Source organism: Aedes albopictus, chromosome 2, assembly GCF_035046485.1.
Source record: "Aedes albopictus strain Foshan chromosome 2, AalbF5, whole genome shotgun sequence".
Lineage (NCBI taxonomy): Eukaryota > Metazoa > Arthropoda > Insecta > Diptera > Culicidae > Aedes > Aedes albopictus.
In genome coordinates this window covers 290776505-290800487 of record NC_085137.1, presented here as the reverse complement: position 1 = coordinate 290800487, position 23983 = coordinate 290776505, and the positions used below count along the sequence as shown (strand labels likewise).

The 23983-nt window shown below is 41.7% G+C and overlaps 1 protein-coding gene across 3 annotated transcripts in view; it reads right to left on the bottom strand.

The window, feature by feature from the left end:
* LOC109410282 (DNA-binding protein D-ETS-3) overlaps positions 1-23983 on the bottom strand; it is a 300930-nt gene that overhangs the window by 96414 nt on the left and 180533 nt on the right. For all 3 annotated transcript variants that reach the window (XM_062852064.1, XM_062852063.1, XM_029878411.2), the window contains 2 exons: positions 17689-17739; positions 8331-8408 (listed from right to left, as the gene is read on the bottom strand). In XM_062852064.1, coding sequence (XP_062708048.1) covers positions 8331-8408; positions 17689-17739 — 129 coding nt within the window. The remainder of the gene's footprint in view (positions 1-8330; positions 8409-17688; positions 17740-23983) is intronic.

The window sequence follows — 23983 nt, the reverse complement described above, 5'->3', positions numbered from 1 at the left end:
TATTGGACCGGGCCTTCACAGTTTAAAACAGAAGTTTGTATGGAGAACTTGGGGTGTTCAATTGATATGCGCATTAGAACACGCTGTGCATATATTTAGGCGTTAGACAATAACGAAACCAACCCAAATACCGAAAACGCCTAAAAATATGCACGGCACGTTCTAATGCACATATCAATTGGACACCCCAAGTTCTCCATACAAACTTCGGTTTTGAAATGTGAAGGCCCGGTCCAATATTTTTCAAAAATTTTTTCACTATGACACTTCTAGGGTCCCAAACCCCTGTTATTTTTTTTCTCATCCCATAACACCAAATTTTGAAAAATTTTGTCGAGCAGTGTTATCATAACAAAATAAGATAACCTAACAAAACCTGTTATGGAAAAGTTATGCCTCAATAAGTTAATAATAACAAACCAAGATATAAAAACTGGTTTTGTGATTCAGTTGTTATTATTTTCATATTCTCCTCTGCTCGGGGTCTGCTGAAGTAAACGCCATTACAAGTTTCCAATTCTTTTGGTATATATCTGGTGAAATAATTACTCTGTAGTATGTATGCTATATTTGGATGCAAGATCTAGTGAAAATCTAGCATCTATGGAAGAAAATATAGCGAATGATCAAGAGTTTGATTAGTAATAACCAAAAATGTATCGAAACTGTCAATGTCGCTTACGTTACTTCACAGAAGAATGACAACAAAGGAATTGCGAGAAGAATTTCTAAAATATTTGTGTGATATAGTTCCAAATGAATGGCTCAATTAATTTGTGGAGGAAAATATAAAAAGCAATTATCGATGGATCTGCGAAAAAAAAATGCAGACGAAATTCCAAAGGAAGAACTGAATACCGAAGTAATTCGTAAAGGGTTTGCTGAAGATATTTTCTAAGAAATGCCTAAGCACATTCCCAATAAATTTCCAATGCAATTTCCAGAAACTATTTTGGAAAAATCTTCTTAAGAAATTGCCAAAGCAGCTTTTGCAGTTAGATGAGAAATAGTAGAGACACTATATTGCTTGCCTGAGACACTCCGATATTCAATGGTTCCAAAGAACTTCAAGACCCTTCAATAATGAGCCCATCAATCATTTACTCTCGATTTCGTTAAGCAAAAACTCAGCAAACTCTACTGTTGAGGTCATACTTTTTTTATTTCTTTATTTTCTATTATTTAAAATCGGTTCGATGTAGGATCAAAATTATGTTTATTTTGTTCATGGGAAATTGAGTGTAGAATATGTTTTTGAGATGCCAGCTGAAGATAACAAATTAATACAATTAATACAATACTAATATACAATAATTATTTGTTATATAGTCAGTATAGATTATAATGTCTTGAATATGCAAAGATCATCTTCATTACAGATTCACAGGAAAACTATTTGTACATTTCCACGCATAGTGCATGCCAGTGCAAAAGCATCGTAAATACACCGCATTTCCACCTATAATTTATAATACTCGCAGATGTACAACATCCTTCTGTATCGCGAGCAAGCACGTGCAACTGTTTCTCCGAGGACACTCAAACTTTTCAACTCGAGACCATAATTTGGAAAAGTGTCCTCTCGTGCTGGATGTGTGTCGTCATAACTTGTTCTACCGACCGACCGAATGGTGAAAAATGGTGCGCAACGTATTCATTTCAATCCTTCTTGATTCAGAATGCCAAGTTTTGCGCCGTGCAATTTCAAGTGGCTCATTCTAAATAATAATAATCAGGAGTGGGCCGAAAGCGGGCACAAAACATGCATGTTGGTGACGAGAAGCGGTGATGGGAGTTCTTGGTTTTTCTGTGCCGACATGTAGGGTAAGCTCACCAAGGGTAGGGAGAGCTTCACCTCTGCTAGAAGTAAAAATACAAAAAAGTAACACAATTTCGCGAAGGAGTTTTTAAAAATAATTTTATCGTTAGCAAAACACAACTAGAAAAAAAAATACTGGAAAACATACATTTTAATAGTTTATATTTTCTCAAATCTGAGCTGCCAACAAAGTTCCTCTGAAACTCCATAATTGATTCTTCAACCCTAACTTCGACTAACTTCGACAACACTACTGGAACATCGGAGCGAGAAAATACAACGCACTGGGCTGAGTGGTGCCGCTGAAACCCATAAGAGTGTGTGGTTGTTCGGGGAGTACATTTTAAGGGTATTGTTTAACACAACCCTCCCCCATTATCCTTTGCCATGGCAGGAGGCTCAGAACACCAACCGACGATGACGACGCCGACAACGGTGCTTCGATAGAAAACAATGCTCTCCGTATTGAAAATTGTTATGAAACATTTTCTATTGTTCGCACTGGCAACTATTGTATGCCATTTCATATAATATTTTATTTTATTCCACACTGGAGAGCAGCAGGATAATAATTTTAAAATTACATTCACGTCGCACTCGCCTCTTTGGGTGGTGGTTGTCGGTGGTAGGTGAATAGTCCTGCAGTAGGTATGAGGCATGTGTTCGAATGTAGCCCTAAGTGTCGTTGGTGGCTGAATGAATGCAGAAATTATAACATAATGGTGCACTTTTGTTAGGTAAGGTTGTACTTTGGATGTGAGTACATACATAGAAGCAAAGCATGATAAGAATGCTGAATGACAACAAGAGATTTCAAAATTACAGCTTCCAGTTTCTTTTTGAATGAAAACAAGAGTATGCATCGCTGATAGAAATAAATGTTATCTCCATTCAAGATGAACCATAAAATTGATGTTATATTTTAGATGCGTACATTTTGCTTTAGAATGCCATGAATCGTGACAATATTTGAACTTTCAAACCGTGCCACTAAAAGTTTAAAAACATAATCATAAATTTATTCAAAATAGCAAGCCCTTGCTTGCTCTGCAAAAATGTTACAATTGACCTCTCAATTATATGCACATATCCTTCTTGAACAACAAATCTTCAGAAATTATGCGTGCCTTCATATTCTGACCCGTTCAAACGCTCATCGAAGTCCTTTGTCTACATTTCAATCACCTAGGGTAAATCTCTTACAAGGCTTTCAGTCTTATCCCTGTACATTTCAGCTCACGGCACGAAGCCTTTGTGGAATTCGTTGAAATACTGGTAGCCCTGCTTCTTGAAATGCTTGAACATATCAGTCGCGTCGAAAAAGTGATGTACAAATCACATCTTTCCCACGCAGCAAATTGGCCGCCGCAGCTTGACAGTGGGTCTAGCAATCGCTAGAACCGGATCGATAGATGAATCAAATATTGGCATGGATTCGTACACTGATCCGTTGATTGTGAGGCATATCCTTTACCTCTCGGCTATTTCACCGAGTTATAAGGTAGATGATAAATATGATACTGCTTTTAGATTTCTGCTGAAACGGGCAACCTTTTTGCCTTTCTAGTACACTAAGTGTACTGGAAATACTAAATGTTCACTCCAAAAATGACTTTTTAATAGAAGGCCCGGAGAGTTGAGACAGATATATCAATCAGCTCAGCTCGACGGATTGAAGTGATATCTGTGTTTGTGTATATGTGTGCGTATAAAAAAAACTCACATCACTTTTTGGCAGTAAACCTCAACCGATTTTAATGACCGACGATTTATTCGACGTGAAATCTGGTCCCATTGTTTCCGATTGTAAATCGCTGTATCAGGGGTGTAAGGTCCTACCCTCTGCACCCACCCAAACATGTCCACGTGCCCACCTGCGCGCCATCTGCTGTTGGTTCTAATTTGTAAACATCTTTTGTTCAATGGTTTTATAAACATCAACAGTACCACAAACATCAGTGTTTTTCTCTCGATTTAGATGCTTATGATCAATGTTTTCGGTAATTATCGAAATTTCTTGAGCCATGGTGTTAAATTACCTATACTCACATTTGAGAAAAATAATCGCCAAGGAAGTTTTCAATTTATAGCCGATTTTTGCACTCCAAACAAAGCAACAACAAAAACAAGCGAGGTAGAGGCTAATATTTCATAATGGTGAAAGCAGAACACTATTTTTTCGGAATGAATTTTTTTCATCTGATATGCTGAATATAACAATCTTTATGTTCAAATCACATACTGACTTGCTTTTAGCATGATAAAACGGTATTAAATTCAGTTGTGCAATCGAAAATTGAACTTTTCTTGTTCGTTAGTTACGTTTTTTTTACTGGTTCTAAAACATGATACAGGGTAGGCGGGTAGGGCTTTATCGGTCCAGCCGTTCTGAAGTTATAGCCATTTAGGTGTTCCGACCCGGTACCCCTGGAGGGGCCAGGCCCAGATTGAAAATGCTGCAAACCCATGCATGCGACTTCAAACCGGAGCAGTTTCGATAACCTGATGAACGAAAACAGTTACAGACCATGTCTGAACCGGTAGTGTACTGGAACCGGTTCCGGGTGTTCCGCCGGAAGTGGCTATATACAGAAGTGAACGAAACCCATGCCTGCGACACATTAAATCATAAAGAGCCAGAATGGTCGTAATCTGATGATCGGTTAGCAAAAAATAGTCTCAGACCATATTTGGGACAACCGGTACCAGTCCGCAACCGGTTTCGGTTGTTCCACCGGAAGTGGTCAAATGTAGAAGGGAATCAAACCCGTGCATGCTCATCAAATGGCGGCTTTTTTGATAACCTGATGAACGGTTTGCAAGAAAATTGTCTCAGAGCATATTAAAGACTACCGGTAGTGTTTCAGAACCGGTTCCGGGTTTCCTGACCGAATTGATCAAATGTAAAAATGAACCAAGCCCATGTCCCCCCTTATGAAATCGTGGCTTTTTAGGAAATGTGTTCCCAAAAAACTAGTCTCAGACCATATTTCGGACAATCGGTACTATCCCGGAACCGGTTCGGCGTCTCCCGCCACCAGTGGTAAAATGTTGAACTGAAACAAACCCATACATGCGAAACATGAAGTCGTGGTGTTTTCGATAACATGATGAACGGTTAGTAAGAAAATAGGCAAAGACCACTTAATTTACTACCGGTAGTGCTACCGGTTCCGCATGTTCTGCTGTAAGTAGTCAAATATATCGCGGACTTTAAGGTATCCTTCTGAATAGTTAGCAATGCAATAGTCTTAGACCATATTTGGGATAACCGGTAGTATTCCGGAACTAGTTCCAAATTGTAAAAATGAACCCAATCCATGCATGTGACACATCAAATCGCGGCTTTTTCGATATCCAGATGAATAGTTGGCAAGAAAATACCAAATTTTAAACTAACGGTAGTGTTCTGGAATCGGTTCCGGGTGTCCCACCCGTGTCTTTTTTGATAACCTGATGAAGCATGAAGCAATAAAATGGGTGCAGACCACATTAGAGACCGGTAGTGTAGCAGAATCAGCGTTGGGTTTAAGCATGGAAGATTCTACTTGTTTATATTATTTTTTTCCAAATTTTGTATGAATCTTGTAATCAATGATAATAACCCAGTCAACCAGTGACCGTTAAGATGTTAAAGTGGAGAAGATATGCGTACATTTTACATGCGCCTAAATGGAGGCATACACGCATATAGCCTCCACTTTATCATCTTTTGCAACATCTTATACAATTACTGGTTGTCTGGGAAAATATAACCTAAAGTGTGCAGAAAAAACTTTATCGAAGACCGCAAAGTGATCTGTGATTGTGGAAAAAAGTATGTCAAAAAGGCCTGCTTTGAAGGTCTCTGTCAGGGTTACAGGGTCGTGATGGCCAAGACGACAGGTGTAATGGCTCCTACTGAGCAATCTCTAGAGATGTTGGAGGGGATCATCGATGGGCTTTTTCCGCGGGTATTGGGACTGGCGATGAGGAGAGGGTCACCGATGTGGAACTTGCGGGGATAGCAAAGACCCGAATGGAGTTCTGAACCTAGCCTTAAAAGGAGTTATTGCAGAGGCTCCTGAGATGTTCAGGCCTGCTATGCATAAATGCATGGACGGGGGAGTTTTCCCAGAATTTGGGAAGAGGCAGAGCCTGATTCTATAGCCAAAGGCGGGTCAAACCGCTCGCAAAACGGGTCCTTTCAGGCCATGGCTGCTTCCGACAGTATCTACACCGTTTCGGTGATCCGGGCTCTCCCAAATGTCCAGTTGGTGATAGTTTAGAGGAAACGGTGGAACGCGTTTTGTTCGTGTGCTCGCATTTTCACACAAAGCATGACGGCATGCTTGCCACATGCAGGGAGGACACAAGCCCGGACAATCTTGTCCAAAGGATATGTAGGGATGAGTTTGACTGGAATGACGTCTCAAAGTGGGTGGTGCGTTGCCTCGGAGAATGGCTAGTTCAAATGCGGTACAAGAGGTGGTCCAAGGGTTCGGAATCGGCTTCGTAGATCATACCGGTGCCCTGCGGGTGACCCTTACAGCGATTAAGTGGCCGCGGAGAGAACATCGTGGTAGCGTTACTGTTGTGGCGTCACTCTACTGGGTTGGATCCGAGTCCGCGTATGGAAAGGGGTCCCCGGTAAGGGCCGGGGTAGGTGGAGACGCTACTGTCTGGTGCAGCTGATAGTGTCTGGAGGGTAGTGATACCCTTGCCATATCGAGTTTCACGTAGGTATCACTTCTTGATGCTTGCAAAGGCGAATCGGAATCTTGGATTTATCTTCAGGATCTCCAAGGAATTCAGAGATCCATACTGTCTACGTGCGTTGTACTACTCGCTGGTGCGATCCGTTCTTGAGTATGCTGCTGTGGTATGGAGTCCGTATACTGGCACCTGGATATCGAGAATAGAAGCCGTCCAATCTCGGTTCATTCGTTATGCGTTGAGGTTTCTTCCCTGGCGTGATCCTATAGAATTGCCCCCATATCAGAATCGCTGCCGACTTCTCGGAATGGACACACTTGCCAGGCGACGTCAGCTGGAGAGAGTATTATTTGTGCAAAAACTGCTTGTCGGTAGTATAGATGCACCTAACATTCTTTGCAAGATCAATATCAATGTAGCATCTCGTAGCTTAAGACGCTCTAATTTTATTAGATTACAGTTAGGACGCACCAATTATGGTCAGAATGAACCAATTCGTGTAATGTGTTGTTTGTTCAATCGTGTGTATAATTTGTTTGATTTTTCTGTTAGTTTAAACTGTTTCAAGCAACGTTTGTTAATTTCAAATGCGTTAATGTAATTTTAATTTAAGTTTTATTCATGTAGACACTGTTGTCAGATGAATGATGGGGAATAAATAAATAAATAAAATAGTTCGGTGCGGGCGTGAGGTGACCCTGCCCGCTTTCCGAGGACAAAGGGAGTGTTGATGATCACTGGGGAAACTGGCTAAGCGATAGCATGCTGCAGTGATGGACTCTCCAAAGCGAGTCATCGATTTTCGCTACTGCAGGCTACGCAGCTAACCTCGAGGGTGTGATGTGTACTAGCCCGTTTCTGAAGGAATGCCTACTTGGTGGTTCCGGAGAGGTGAAGGATTTGGCGACCATGGTAATGTGTTCAGTGGGTCGAGGAATGAGTAGTCACACTACTATTGAGCAGATCTGTTGAGCCTCGCTGCCCTCGAACACGTTTGTTATGGTCGGTTTCATTACCTGGGTTGTATATGATCCTTCCGCCCCAAAGCGTTAAGCGCTACATAATAAATTGACGCCGTATAATTTTGAAACTGATAAGGACATTGAAAAAGTAAAAGTTGTAATTCGGCTTGTTCGAAACAGATCGTTTTTTTTTTTTTATTTTTAGTAAAGTTAAGTGATTCCATTTGAACATTCGTTTCTAACATGGAATTAAACGGTATGCCGTAGATATTTTCAAACAGTCATAAGGATTACTACCAAGAAGAGCAAAAATAGACTGGCTACAGTCATCTACGTCATTGGGGGCGGGGGAGAAAGCAGAAATCTTCAACGTTTGTCCGAAATGCTTTTAATTACGTTTCATGTTTGCCAACTATCCAACTTCATTATTCGTCTGCTTGTTTGCTCCCGTTTTCGCACAGAGCAGAGCTTGAACTTCGTACAAATCCAACGAATGGTCCTGTGCTGGATGATGGGCGTCATCAGCGTTCAAGAGCTAGGCGAAAATTGATCTCTGTTTGCTTATAGTTCCCTTGCTTCGGACTCCCACGCTATGACCAGAAGTCAATCTGTGTGGATGGACGTGTTCTGGTAGCTGGTGGTCGTTGTTTGGATGGGATGACGCTTATCGATTATCAAGTTGTGCTTGCCTTTCATATGTGTGTACATTGACAAGATTATCGTCCGTAGTCTGAAGCTATATGTGCTATAGAATCTGTGAACTGCGCGGGACCAAACGATAGAAATCTCGAGAGCAAAACACCTTCAATTCAGTTTTTGGCGTTTTTTTTTGTCTGTAAACTTTTTTTATTTACCTGGCTGTCTAAAGTGTGAATGTGCATCTAATGAAGTTTTCCCGACGCTAACGCTGCTAAGAGCATTTGAACTGTAGCCTGAAAAAAAAAGAAACGAGAGAGAGAGGAATGAAAATGGGAAAATAATTCGTCATTAGAATTAACCGATACAATAGAAGCATATACTATAAGACTCCAGTGGTAAATGTTAAACATATACTGTCGAATCGATTCAAAATCGTGCACATAGCCCACAGTTCAACACAATCGATACACCACGACCAAAAAGAGCACACCACAAAAATCCACCCTCGCTCGTTAGCCCATGCATCAAATCATGCGTGCACAAATCTCGCAAAGGATATCCATTGACACACAAAAAATGTTCACCCCACTCCCACTATTCCCCATGACACATCACCGACCAGTCGTCCATTCCCTCAATCCAAGATACATACGTACTCCAAAAACGTTGACAGAATACAAACCAAATCCCGACATTCGATATTTGTAAATTTGCCAGAATTTGTATAATAAAATATATCCAATGAAGGATAACAGCAGCAACGGAGCGGGAGAAAAAAAAATCTCGCATGAACCAGAAAAATGGAACCCAATCCGAACGGTTCAATCCCGTTTCAAACGGTGGCGACAACTATACGACAGCAGAGAGAAGAATGAAACAAATCGAAGCAAATCTATGCAAACACAATTCTTTTGATCTTTTTTTTTGCTACGGTTCACATGAGATGGAATGTTGTACCGGATTTTTTTTTGTTCGCTACTTTCGAGATCCATGTTAATAAAAACATCAACGGGTTTGTGTCGAATCAAACGAAAAACAAATAAATTCGCATGCGTTTCGTGACAAAGGATGCTTTGTGCCAGGGTGATGTACGGCTAATTGGAAAGAAAAACAGTCGAATTTGGGTTGAAAAGAGTGATTTTCGCTATGTTTTTCTCCCATTCACTATATGTAGAATATTAATTCTTTGTGATTTAGATCTGCCATGATAACAGATGTAGCACCAGAAGATTGCTATTTTTATCTGGTTATGCATATTTTTGCTTTGTGTTATTTTGTTATCAAACTATTGAAATATTATTGAATAAATAAGCATAATTAAAAGGTCGAATTTCTATCACATAAGATAAAGTTGTTGAACTACGAATTGTACCAGGTATATAAAGAGATGGATATAGTGAAGCGAATACCACACGGCAGGCTGCGGTGGGCTGGACACGTAGCTCGTATGCTGGAGGTACGACAAGCCAAAATTATATTCAGCAGATAACCGGGAAGGGGTCGTCGGCTTCGTGGAAGGCCGCGCACACGTTGGCTTTTTGCAGTTGAGGAGGACCTAAGGACTCTAAACGTTCAGGGCGACTGGAAGCGATTAGCGCAGGACCGAGGCCAGTGGAGGCGGATACTTCATTCGGCGTAGACTCACCGCTACGAGTTGTAGCCCATCAAGTATCAAGTAAGATAAAGTTATTCAAATCTTCGTAGGTTTTCTCGCTTTGCGAGTCAGCTTGGTTAGAAACAAACTATGAACACACGCTGCAACGAGCAATTGGGTCTCGTAATATGCTCACTGCTGTAGACGTGGAGTAGGATAAACTGGAAACACAATGGAATTGAGAGATGTCAAGATCTAGCGATGTCGAGAAGGCGTTCTATTGGTTGTATCGATGCATGTGAGAGTCGTGATTCGACTGCACCAACTGCTCCAGAATGAACTGCAGATATGCAAGGACCGCAACTCCGAGACGAACTAGCGCTCCACGTGACCACCGCAGTCCATGTGACATACCCCAAACCCAGCACAGAATACAAAAGCTGTGGAATTCCTATCGATTAACAAGTGCAGTAAGCATCTTAAACCAGAATATTTTGCTGCTGTACTATACGGCCTCTACAGAACCTCGAAGATACACACTACAGTTTATTGCGGTAGCTATTGTCAAGCCACTTGACAGAATAGACCTCTTGGTACTCTTAGTTAAAGTAAGGCACTCTCGGTAGCGGCCCAGCTAACACTGTTGAATGCATTCTTCACATCTAGCGTGACAAGCGCACCCCAGCAGGTTCCCCTTCATTTATTTTGGAGCGCTATGTCGGTGATTATGATCACTAACCTGAAAGCATCCACTATAGATCGAACTTTCCAAGAGCCCAGAATGATTTGGCATCTCGGTAAACACCGTCATTATTGGCAGAATAATCCGCTCCAACAGCTTCCCGGCGCGGCGGTGATCAGCAGACAAATTGGGGCTGCCCTCCGGCGGCGCTGACATGCCTGTCCTCTGGCTATGGCTTCCTTGAAGGTGGACAAGCGAGGCCTCCTCATGGGTTCGTGTTGGCTGACTGGTAGTGATTATCAATTATCGCGTCTTAATCTTCTTGTTCAGCGTCAGCTTATCCACCTTGCCGGCCTCATTCCACTTCGGTCTACCGTCATCGGTACGAGTTCTTTGTATCTTACTTCTAGCTCTTAGGTAGGATGCGCGGAGTCCTGCGATTTCCGAGCAGAACCAGGACAATGGCGGGCTTTCCTTCCTAGGTAGGGTTCGTTTTGAAATTTCGGTGTCACCCGCGTTGGCATTGGTTCCGACAAGATTGACACCAGACAGGTAATCCTCCATGGGCATGGGCAATCGCTGTATAAATACCTGCTTATGGAAGCGCGAGGTCAGCCATCCACGATGATTCTCGAAGACCCTCGACTGTGGCAGCCTCACATCACACTCGATGCTGATAACCGGCCTTACAGTGATTAAGATTCAGCTGATTGAGCGGAACTATCATCGGCTGCTGATTCTTCCGCTTGTACTTGGCCATTAAGGCCCACCTTCGCATGACTCCTATCCGCAGTGAAAATTAAATATGTTGGTGCCGAATTGCACTCCTTGGCGGTGTGACCTTCTTACACAGTTTTTTTTTCTTATCGGGGCCTCCACACTCCCACAGCTTATGACCTTGCTCAAAGCACCAGAAGCACGCCTCTGCTGGCGGCACGTAGATGCTGGGCGAGCATACTGACATGCCAACTCTGATCGTCTCAAAATGCGACCACCTGGTTAGCCTCCCCTAGTATGAGCTTTTTTTTCCTCTAAGCAAGAGAGGGAGTAATCTGCTCATCAGACACTTGAGCAGGAGGCTCAGGTAGTGTGAAGTTAGGGACCTGCAACAGCCAATGAAGGAGGCTGTACTACATCTCCGACACACTAAACCGTTTCTTGGGGCTTCACGAACCCGTCCCCTTTCTGAATAATAGTAGTACTAGGAATAGGACTACGAACCCCAAGCGACCCGTGCCGAGGAAAGTCGAAGCGCCGCGAAGCGACGCCAAGTTCGTGGATCTGGGAGCCGACGTGCGCAGTATCAGACGTACTTGTACGGGCGAGATTATCCTTGAGCGAAAGCGTGATAGTTGGCGAAGGGGGCCGTCGCAGCCGTTAGGCTACGGAAGCGACCGGCAGGGACACAGATAGCTTTGGTTCAGTTACCTGAGGCGGACGTAAAAAAGTCCGTTAACCTTCCGTAATTCGCGCAGTAGGCCATCATCGCCAGCACCACGCTAACGCTGAATACAAAAAGCGACATTTTTCAAAGTGTTGTACAAAATACAATAGCGCGATCACTCGAGGGATAAAGTAGGGTGAATCAAGGTAGGCTGGTCTGTATGCCAACTGACCTTGTATGAGCCACCGGAGCTTTGCTTCAGGTGTCTGGAACCAGAACACACATCATGGGACTGTAAAGGCCCTGACAGGAGCAAACTATTTAAGAAATGCGGTGCCGAAAGCCATAGTCCATCCATTTGTCTGATTTGTATCGGAAAATCCGTGAACAACAGTCACCTAACGGGAGGTTCAAGGTGCCCGGCCTTCAAGAAAGCAGCAGTGAACAAATCACAGTGCAGGTAACACAGCTGAACCTGAACCAGTGTGACGTGTCTCAGTAACTGTTCCTCAGGTGATTTCTGAGTGTGGAACGGATATCGCCATCATATTGTTATTGAACCCATACCGAGTACCTGCCGGCAACAGTGATTGGGTCGCGGATGGGTCCAGAAAAATGGCAGCTATATGGACGACGGGGAAATACCCCATACAGGAGTTGGTGTCTACTACCCATGAGGGCTTCATGGTCTTCTTCTGTAGCTGTTATGCGCCTCCGCGGTGGTCGATCGAGCAGTTCACGCGGATGCCAGACTGTATAACGACCGTGCTAACAGAGCGAAGGCCGGTGGTAATAGCGGGTGACTTTAATGCCTGGGCCGCGGGATGGGGAAGCCGTTTCACATACTATATAGTGACCTGGCTAATGTCGATACCAAGAGTATCTTTAGTTGGAATGGGGCGGAGGCGATTATTGACGTTACTTGTTGTAGTTCTGGCTTAACAAGTAGTTCGAACTGGAGAGTAGACGATAGCTACATTCACAGCGATCACCTGGCGTATCGCTATAGTATCGACTACAACAACAGCAGGCAGCGGGTAGAAGAAGAGGCGGCTAGACCAAAGCCAAGCCCTCGTAGGTGGAAAACATCATACTTCGACGAAGAGGTATTTAGGGAGGCGCTCCGCCGTGAGCGAAACCTACTTGGTTTAGCGGCGACAAGCTGGAAGCGATGCTCTTGCGTGCGTGCGATGCGACCATGCCCAAGCGAGTCCACCCTAGAAATGGGAGGCCACCGGCTTACTGGTAGACCTGTTCGATTGCGGACCTGCGCCGCGCCTGCCTACGGGCTAGGCGGCGAATGCAGCGAGCACGATTTGAGGAAGAGCGAAACGTACGACGGGTGGTGTTCGCCGATGCAAAAGCTGCGCTGAATATCGAGATAAGGGCAAGTGAAAAGGCCTGCTTTGAGGGTCTCTGTCAGTGCCAATTCGAATCCGTGGTGTCTACAGGACAAGAGGTGTAGTGGCTTCTACAGAGCAATCACCAGAGATGTTGGAGGGGATCATCGAGGGACTTTTTCCGTGCCATGATCCTAGTCCTTGGGCTCCGTTTGTAGGACAGCCGAGGACTGGGGCTGGCGATGAGGAGAGCGTCATCAATGTGGAACTTGCGGGGATAGCAAAGTACCTTAGCGTAGGTAAGACCCCAGGTCTGGACGGAGTTTCGAACCTGCTCTTAACAGTAGCTAATGCAGAGGCTCCCAATGTGTTCAGGTCTGCTATGCAGAAATGCCTGGACGAGGGAGTATTCCTAGATGTTTGGAAGTTGCAGAGCTTGGTTCTGTTGCCAAAGGCGAGGAAACCACCCGGAAACCCGACGGCATGTAAACTAATATGCTTGATCGACACGACGGGGAAGGTGCTCACGAAGATCATCCTCAATAGAATGTCACAATAGATCAAAACAATGGTCGCAGTGATGCTGATACCCAACACGGAATAAAAAATCCTCAATAGAATGTTGAGGCACACCAAGGGTGTAAATGGTCTTTCGAATAACCAGCTCGACTTCCGGAAGGGGAGGTCGACCGTAGACGCTATCTTGTCGGTTACAAAGACAGCCGAGATAGCGCTCCAGGGTAAGGAGAAGGAGGATTCGCTACTGTGCAGTAGTAACTCTGGATTTAAGGGACGCGTTCAATAGTACCACTTTGGTGGCTATTGCCGATGTTCTCCAGCGTCTGGAGATACCCGGAATTTACTTCCAGAATCAAGTGCTATAGTTTACGACACAGGGTTGGGTCGGAAGTGTTATCACATAACCTTAGCAGTCACGCATGGTTCCATCCTGGGTCCGATGTTATCGAATGTACGACGAGGAGTTGAGGTTCGAGTTCCCGGTGGGAGTGGCAATCATCGACTTTGTTGGAAGCCTACAGTGAATCGATCGAAGAAATGGAATTCACTCCAGCCCACTCGATTGCAGTATCGTCTCGGACTAAAAAGAAGGTGGCGCGTGGACTCGAGCAGTGACAAGGTCGCAAACAATAAATATTATTACTGTTGTGCAGTTCAATTGTAAGTAGAGATGGTCAACATTCACATTTGCTAGGTTCTAAGGTAAATTTAAGAAAGTTGGAATCTCGAATAATACAACAAACATTTGATCACTCACATAGTGACCAAACGTAGACCATCATCTCATCTCGAACATATTTAGCATAATAAGGGGAATACCAACTTCACAGATTTTACCAAACTGCGTGGTGAACTGAATCTCGTATTGGCAAATACGGCTGGAGAATGTTTTTTTTTTTTCATTGAAGAAAAACCCACAAAGGGGATTCTACCAACCAGTCCATTGGAAAATGAAGTGCCAGCAAAAAGAGCAATATTTTCGTAGTCCTTCACACCACCATTCAACCACCAGCGTCAACCAATTCAAAATCGCCTCGAGCATTGAACTACCGCCTGACTGACGACGCCTGATGCCACCCCACAGGGCAAAAGGTTTTTATTGTTTACAATCGGTGCGAATCATCAAAACCGCTTTTTGATCACATTCAAATTCAATTTGATTCCATCAGTCGCCCACAAGTTGTCGCACATGTCGATCGGATTGAAAATCTCTGCTGCTCTTAATTTACCTCCAACCCCCAACTAGGCGAACAACGGGTTCACAGCTAAAGAAACGTCTGTCAGTCGGGGCAGGAGTTGGAAAATCTGTTTTCCTTCGCACTCAGCATGTGGCACTTGCACCCCATCCGTCGTAGACGCACTCTCTGTTGTCGCTCGTGGGGTTAAACTTTAATTTTAATGTTGTGTCAGAAAACGCTCTGGGGTGTAATTTGTAACACCATCGCGATGTTATGCCGTTGTGCTGCCATTATATCTGCGTGTCGTGTCTGAGGATGGAAAAGCGACAACGACGACGACGAAGTCGACGATCTCCAACACCATCATCCTCGGCATCATCATTACCCTCATCGGAGTGGTGGTGTCCTTTTCGATGGCGAAAATCCCCAGCTCAAAAGTTACGAAATAACCGCCGGAGTTCTAAAGTCATGCTCACTCTGGTATGCAAAAGCAAACTTTGTTCGATGGAAACAGGATTGGACAGTGGTACTGATGCAAGTTAAAATGTTTGTAAAGCAGTTTTATACTTTTTACGACGGAGGTAAAGTACCGCCCATCTATCGAATAGAGAGTCATGGGTTCGGTTCCCACCGGAGCAAGTGGATTGTTTTAATTTTAATTTTAATATTAATTTTAATTTGTCCACCAACAACATGTTTCTGTCATGGAAATCGGGTCAAGCACATAAAATACGATTTATGACAACTTCTTGCAACGATTTCAACCACCATGCAGTGGGCCCTTCCCTGCCATCACGAGGACATTATAAGAAATCTAGCCCGCGGCAAACGAACTCTTGTCTATCCACCAAAGTTTCTAAGCTAACATGAGCATGAATACGGGGACATCGAAAACAAGCGCCACCGACGACAATGACTACGACAGCAGTCGCAGTGATGTTTTTCCAACGAGAGAGCAGGCAGGGCGTTGGCTTCGGGACTTCCAAAGTGAGGACAATCAGCCGAGGTGCCAGTGCAGTAGGTGCGATTGCTGCGGGGTTCAAGAGGAGGTTCTTTTGAAGTTAGGCAAGATCAAGAGAGCGTAACATTTGTTTTTGATATTGGTTCAGCTTTGATTGCGCATTACGAACCGCAGAGCAGAACCGTGTCAGCGGTGCCTTCGGGGCAAGTTTCTTCATACGGGACGTGTGGAAAGTCTGAAATTAATCACGACATTTTGTTGATTGTTCTCTGAGTGATTTTTTCTATCATTGCATCAAATAAGTTGGGTCCTTTATAGGCTAAAATGCAAGGTTCACACTGAATCAAATATTTTTATCATTGGATTAACTCCGCTTTCTTCAACTGTTATAAAAATAACGTTCTGTAAATTTTAAAAACCGTCGATGGGGGTGACAATGGGTCTGGGGGGGTGAGATTGGGTCAAAACGGAGAAACATAAAATTTGAAATAACTCATCAACTATCGCTAATTTATATTGAAAACTTTATATTATTTCAAAGAGGAGATGTTTTTAAACGTCATGATGCATAATAAGCAATAATTAAATTTTGTTAAATTTGTGGCTAAACTTATGTGATGAAACTACTAGTAAATCACTCTGAAAAAAATTCTCCTTCGCAATGCTCCACACAAGCACCTAACCGTAAATTTTCTTATAAGTAGTTAGCTGTAGGTATTACCTGGTTGATGCAATGAAAAAAGTGGGCTGTCAATGCACTTTTTATTTAAAAATTCAATATTTTCGACCCTATGTCTAAATATTAAGAATGGGGGTAAGATTGGGTCAAGCAAGTTATCGAGTACACATAACCTTAACTAAAAATTCAACTTGTTATCCAGTCCCCATTCGACGTTAGTGTGGTGCCATGTTACCGTATCTTCATAAAAACACGCTTTTTTTAGAAAATATGTCGAAGAAGTTCAAGCGAGTGTGTTCATACGTTTAGTGCCTAAAATCATTTATAACAATAAACCCATGCGTTTGGACAGCTCCTCGAATCATCATCTAACCTTTAGTGTACTGCAAATCCGTTTAAATGTTATTTTGAGAGAGGGTCTAATAGTGTGAAATGTTGTGTAACATAATATTTGAACGACCCTCTATCTTGAGAGGCCAATGATCATGTACATAAGAGTTTATAACGGAGGGTTTGGTTAAACATTTCTTATGCAGTATACTAAAAATATCATGTTTTCTTCAATCAATCTTTCAATACGCCCCTCCCTCTTCCCCCTTCTCTCTTGGAGGTTGAAACTTTAAATGAGGATGATTATGATGGCTAAAAATGGCGATACAACATACAAACGTTATTATATCAAATATCAACAATTTTTTCGATTGTATTAGCCCTTTTAGGTGGATTTATCATCTTTTAAAATTACCTAAGTTTTTATTCGTCATAATTACATTGTATTTCAAATAGATTTATTAGATATGATCAATAAAATTAACTTATATTCTTAGATAGGCGACTTCGAATATTTTGACCCATTCTCACCCCTTCTAAGGGGTGAGATTGGGTCAATTTTCAATCATTTGAAGTTTAGTAAGTAATTCATATAATGTGATACTTTTTTGCTAAACTACCATTACCACATAGAAGAGTATACATACCAAATAAAAAGTTATTTCGACTTCAATTGCATTTGTTATTTAACAAGTAATCGTTGAATATCCTTTTTTGACCCATTTTCACCCCCAACGACGGAATGTTAAAATTTCGTTGATTCGAAACCTCAAAGCTTTACATATTATGAAGGATGCAAACTTGCCAAATGAGAATAGAGCAGTCATATACTGCCGTTCTACACATAATTGTCCCATGCATAGAATCTTCTACCTTACTTTGAAGTTTATTTCGGATCAAACCTACCTTGGCTTTGCGATGAGCTGTGAGATCCCCATGATGATTTGTACGAAGAATCTGAAATATCAATAAGAGAAAACGCTGTAAAAATCGACATAAACAATATTTTTGGATATTTTACTGCAAAGTTGAACAAAAATTCAATAACCTAATCACAATTTTATCGAGAAAAAATGTACCGTAATCCGGGGTCAAATTGATCACTTTAAAACAACTTTTGCGGATAACACTAGTGACAATCCAAATATTGCCAAAAGAATTTCTGTAAAATCAGTACCCAGTAGATCTCCATGAAACCATGTGACATAATTTTGTTCGACATGTTTAAACTTTGAGTTAAATTAATCCAAAAATCAAAAAATTGAGAATGCCACTTTGGGGCGAAATTGATCAGTATACAATTAAGCATCGGTTAAAAAGATAAAAATCCTTATCCACTTAATTTTGCTCTTCTGAATCCGAATAACGCGTCAAAACTCTTACAACTAGTAAATTTGACACTTAAAATGCAAACTTAAAATTTGAAATTTCCCGCTTAACGCCTAAAGGTAGGCAATTTCCTTTGAAATAAGTGATTTTTGTTACAATAAATGACTATTTTGTAAAAAGAAAGAATTTTTTTTAACTTATTCATATTCAGAATAGCTTCATAACTTTCCAACCAAGGCTCCACAAAAATGTTAAAACAAAAAATTTACGGGAAGTCCTAGTGGCAATTGATTGTTTATAGGCAATGATTTCAGCAAATAAGAAATACATTGCAAATTCCTAAAAAAATAAGGCAAAGCTGATCAATTTGACCCCGGTTTACGGTACTCTAGAATCAATGATAGGCAAAACATTTTTTTTAGCCGAGGCCCGTGGCGTAGTGGCTACACGTTTGCTTCATAAGCAGATGGTCATGAATTCGATCCCAGCCCCGGCACTTTCGTCGGTTGCTCTTTCCCCCTGAGTGCAGCTGACATTGACCCTCTTCTGAGCACATGGCTCAAATGAATCCGGATACTTGGACATCGGCGAACGGCAACCCATAATGGACCCCCAGTCGGACTGGAAACAGGAACAACAAACAGCCACACATCAACATCCTCGTGCTCATCATTCTACCATGATAGGGTAGAAAGTGAAAGCAGCGCAACGGCAGCCAGTTAGATGTAAGGTACACCGGAGCAAGTTGAAACGAGTGGGGCAAGATGAAACAGCGGGTTTACATGATGTTATCCAATGATGGTAAACAGCTTGAATGCCATAACACATAGTTTTTGATTCATACTATCTTTCTACAAAAGAGAAATTTCCAAATTGTATTGAAATCTATTTCAAAACTTCGTGTTTCATCTTGCCCCACCCGTTTCAACTTGCCCCGGTGTACCTTAGTACAATTAGGATAGAATACATGTAGTTGCTGTACAAAGTGTATGTACAGCTTCCAATTAGAATCGCTCACGCAGTGCCCTAGTGAACAATAGAGCTGTAAATTAGTTTAAGTGATTGAAGAATAAAAAAAAACAGATTTATACACCTAGTGGTGATAGTGCCTTTCTCGTCGAATATGTACTCATGAACTTTCTGTTTCGAGATTTGTTGATTTTTTTCGGTGAAAAAAGACTTTCCAAATCGTTTTGGCATAACGTTTCGGCCTACTTCATTCAGCCATCATCAGATCTGTGAACATTTATTGAGTCAAGTTAGTACAATTTTCCTTCTTGGTCTACAATTTGAAATTACCACCCACTTACACAAAACGTTTGTTCTCCACCACTGTGGCTTATCAACTAACCCTAAATCCTATTTCTATGTATATTATTTCGTCAGATTACGTCATGCGGTTCGTCTCGGCTGTGTGCGCTTCGGCAACGTTCGTATTTTGCACACTAGTCCGTTGTACGCTGCGTCTATACCACCACACTCGCGCTGTAGGTTTACAGTGGTGTTATTCCCTAGCAGTTTTATATGGAAGGCCTCCGCGATAGTTCTGCTCTCCTGGTTGTCAATTCTTTCCAGGATCTCGGTTTTTTGGAAGTCGAAATCGTGTCCTTCTTCAATGTGGTGTTGTCCTAGTCCTGTTTTCGCTTCCTTCTTCCTTATGTTATTTCTATGCTCGTTTAGCCGCGTCTCTAACATTCTACCTGTTTGTCCTACGTAAATCTTTCCATCGTCTGATCCGCATGGTACTGCATATACTACATTTTTTGTCTTTTCTTTCGGGATTGGGTCCTTAAGTTTACTAAATATTGTCTGTTTTATTTTGTTACGTGGTTGGTAGGCTAATGTAATGTCGTGTTTGTTTAGTATTTTCGATAGCTTTTCGCTCAGACATGGAATGTAGGGTGTAGAAACATATTTCTTGTCTTGTGTTTGTCTTTCTTCGTGTCTTAAGGTGTTATAGTGTCTGTCTGTTCTTTGTTTTAACAATTTGTTAATGAACCAATTTGGATAGTGGTTTTTTACTAAAATTTGTTTGACTGTCATAATTGTTTTGTGTCGTTCACTAGCGTTCGTCAGTTTTATTGCACGGTCAATAAGCGCTATCGCCGTGTTACGTTTATGTTGAAACGGGCTTTCCGAGTTGTAGTCCAAGTAGCGTCCGTTCGTCTGTTTAGGTGTCCAAATTTTCACGATTACTCCATCCCTTCTTTGTAGCGTCATGTCAAGAAATTTAAGTTTGTTGTCTTCCTCATTTTCTACGGTGAATTTCAGCTTCTCGTGAAACTCATTGAAGGTTGCTACTATGGTGTCGATGTAGTTCCGTTTAGCCACACAGAAGCAGTCGTCTACGTAGCGGCGATATATCTTCATCGGTGTCTGCTTTTCTTCCAGCTTGCATATGCTTTCCTGTTCCAGCCTCTCCATCACTAGATTTGCCACAACCGGTGATAGAGGGGAACCCATTGGTACGCCGAAATTTTGTTTGTAGAACACTCCTCTGTGTACAAAAAAGGTGGACCCCAACACAAGCTTGACGGCTGCTACGAAGCTGTTCTGGTCGATCGGTGTGTGTGCTTCAACTTCGTTCCATCGTCGGTTGATACATTCTATCGCGTAGTCAACCGGTACGTTCGTGTATAACGAAGTAACATCCAACGAAAACATGACTTCGTCTTCGCTGATCTGCGCTCCTGGTACCTCCGCGGCAAAGATGAAGCTGTTGACGACATGATTTTCCGTTTTCCCAACGATTTTTCCGAGGATGCTCGACAAGTACTGGGCTAGTGAACGACACAAAACAATTATGACAGTCAAACAAATTTTAGTAAAAAACCACTATCCAAATTGGTTCATTAACAAATTGTTAAAACAAAGAACAGACAGACACTATAACACCTTAAGACACGAAGAAAGACAAACACAAGACAAGAAATATGTTTCTACACCCTACATTCCATGTCTGAGCGAAAAGCTATCGAAAATACTAAACAAACACGACATTACATTAGCCTACCAACCACGTAACAAAATAAAACAGACAATATTTAGTAAACTTAAGGACCCAATCCCGAAAGAAAAGACAAAAAATGTAGTATATGCAGTACCATGCGGATCAGACGATGGAAAGATTTACGTAGGACAAACAGGTAGAATGTTAGAGACGCGGCTAAACGAGCATAGAAATAACATAAGGAAGAAGGAAGCGAAAACAGGACTAGGACAACACCACATTGAAGAAGGACACGATTTCGACTTCCAAAAAACCGAGATCCTGGAAAGAATTGACAACCAGGAGAGCAGAACTATCGCGGAGGCCTTCCATATAAAACTGCTAGGGAATAACACCACTGTAAACCTACAGCGCGAGTGTGGTGGTATAGACGCAGCGTACAACGGACTAGTGTGCAAAATACGAACGTTGCCGAAGCGCACACAGCCGAGACGAACCGCATGACGTAATCTGACGAAATAATATACATAGAAATAGGATTTAGGGTTAGTTGATAAGCCACAGTGGTGGAGAACAAACGTTTTGTGTAAGTGGGTGGTAATTTCAAATTGTAGACCAAGAAGGAAAATTGTACTAACTTGACTCAATAAATGTTCACAGATCTGATGATGGCTGAATGAAGTAGGCCGAAACGTTATGCCAAAACGATTTGGAAAGTCTTTTTTCACCGAAAAAAATCAACAAATCTCGAAACATAAAATTCAACGGTGACGAAAAACCCCACAAAATCATGAACTTTCTGTCGACGTTAGCCAAAATGTTCAAAAATCCTTTATACACTTTATACAGAAAAACAACCATTTTAACAAATCCATGATCGATTTTGAAAACTTATTGATGGTACATATTCCGATGTAATGTTCAACAGCAAAGCAGAGCTGAAAAATATTAGACCTCTCAGTTGACTACTTGACCACCTTAACCCAGATCGTGGGGTCATTATGACTCCATTCCATGCACTACGGCTGCGGGGTGAGCGTCAGCTAATGCATGAAGAAGGTTAACTCTATTCACAATCGCAGATCACTTTGTGATCTTCGCCAATGTTTATTTCAGTACACTTTAGGCTATATTTTTATTACCAAATGTTACACGATTCATGTGAAATGTAACCTTCTTACGAAAAAAATGCAGAAAATATAAATTTTCCATTCAAATTTCAATCGCAATGAGAAGAGCGAGGGCTCAACCAGCCGCACCCAAATTGTGAGCAGTAATTTTAAAAGCAAAAGAAGATTGAAGATTGAAAAAACTGATAAGGTGGTTATTCGATTCGATTATTTCCATAAAACGTTGATCGATCCTACTATGCATTTACACTGCTGGAATCTGAAATGGTGTGATTTGAAGAGATCGCTTTGGTCACGATTTTGTTCTCTTGCATATATAAAGACTTTGACCATTTCTTCACTTCCAATCTGACCGAACGTTTACAGGCCATCAAAAAAGCCACGATTTAATTTATCGCTTTGACATTTTTGTTCACTTTTATAATCCCGCTATTTGATGTGCAGCTTGCATGAGTTTTGTTAAATTTTACTTTTGACCACTTCCGGTGGGACACCTGGAACCGATTCCGATTGTCTCAAATGTGGTCTGAGACTATGTTCTTGTTAACTGTTCATCGAGTTACCTAAATAGCAGAAAATTAATGTGATCTGAGGCTATTTTCTTGCTAACAGTTCAGACAATTTTTGAAATGCCACGATTGCATGCATGATTTTGGTTTCTTTTTCTTCTTTATGGCTCGATGTCCCCACTGGAGCTTGGCCTGCTTCGCTTCAACTTTTCTTTAAGCACTTTTCCACAGTTATTAATTGAAGGGCTTTCTTTGCCTGCCATTGCATGAACTTGTATATTGTGAGGCAAGTACAATGATACACTATGCCCAGGGAGTCGAGAAAATTTCCCTGACCGGAACGGAAATCGAACCCGCCGTCTCCGGATTGGCAATCCGAAGCCTTAACCACTAGGCTAACTGGAGACTTCTATTAAATGAGGTTTACTGCCAAAAAGTGATGTGAGTTTTTTTGTACACATACACACATACACACACACAGACATCACCTCAATTCGTCGAGCTGAGTTGATTGGTATATGTGAGTCGACCCTTCGGGCCTTCTATCAAAAAGTCATTTTTGGAGTGAACTTATGGCCTTTCCAGTACACTTAGTGTACGAGAAAGGCAAAACATTGTTTTCTTGAAAACAAATCCATTTAGTCAAGAGAAATATCAAATGAATAAACAATACACAGTAAAGTGTGTCAAAATGGTCGATTTTAAAAAAAGGTTTTTTTCGACTTAACCCTATCAACATGAATCTGATTTTCTTCGTAGTTCTTTATCTGTCGATAGCGATCACCATTTCAGAACAAATCAACATTGATAAAAAATCTTTAACTGGTTGACTGTGCAAAATTTGAGTATGATTGGTTGCGTCCCCGTAATCACTGCAGTGTCACGGAGGAACCACTTGGAGAATCTAGGGAGAGAGAAACCTCTTTTAGAAATCATCGTAAAATTATTCTCTGCATTCCTTAAATTTCAATTGTTGGAATTGTTCCTTAAATTCATGTAAAATTCCAGAGATAATTTTTAATTTATTACGAATGTAACTACAATAGAAATCCCAGAAAAAAAACTCCGTGATAAACTGAACATGCATGTCTCCATGGAATTTACTTCAGTGATGTCATGGTGAAATCAGAGTACTCCCGCGTGATAATTACTTAAGAAAAAAATGCGACTTAGGCTGTCTCAAAAAATCAATATTCAAAAAGTCAAGGTGCTCAAACCTATAACGTAGGATATACAGATTTGTGGCATTTTTATACAATATTTCGATTTCTCAAAATCCATTT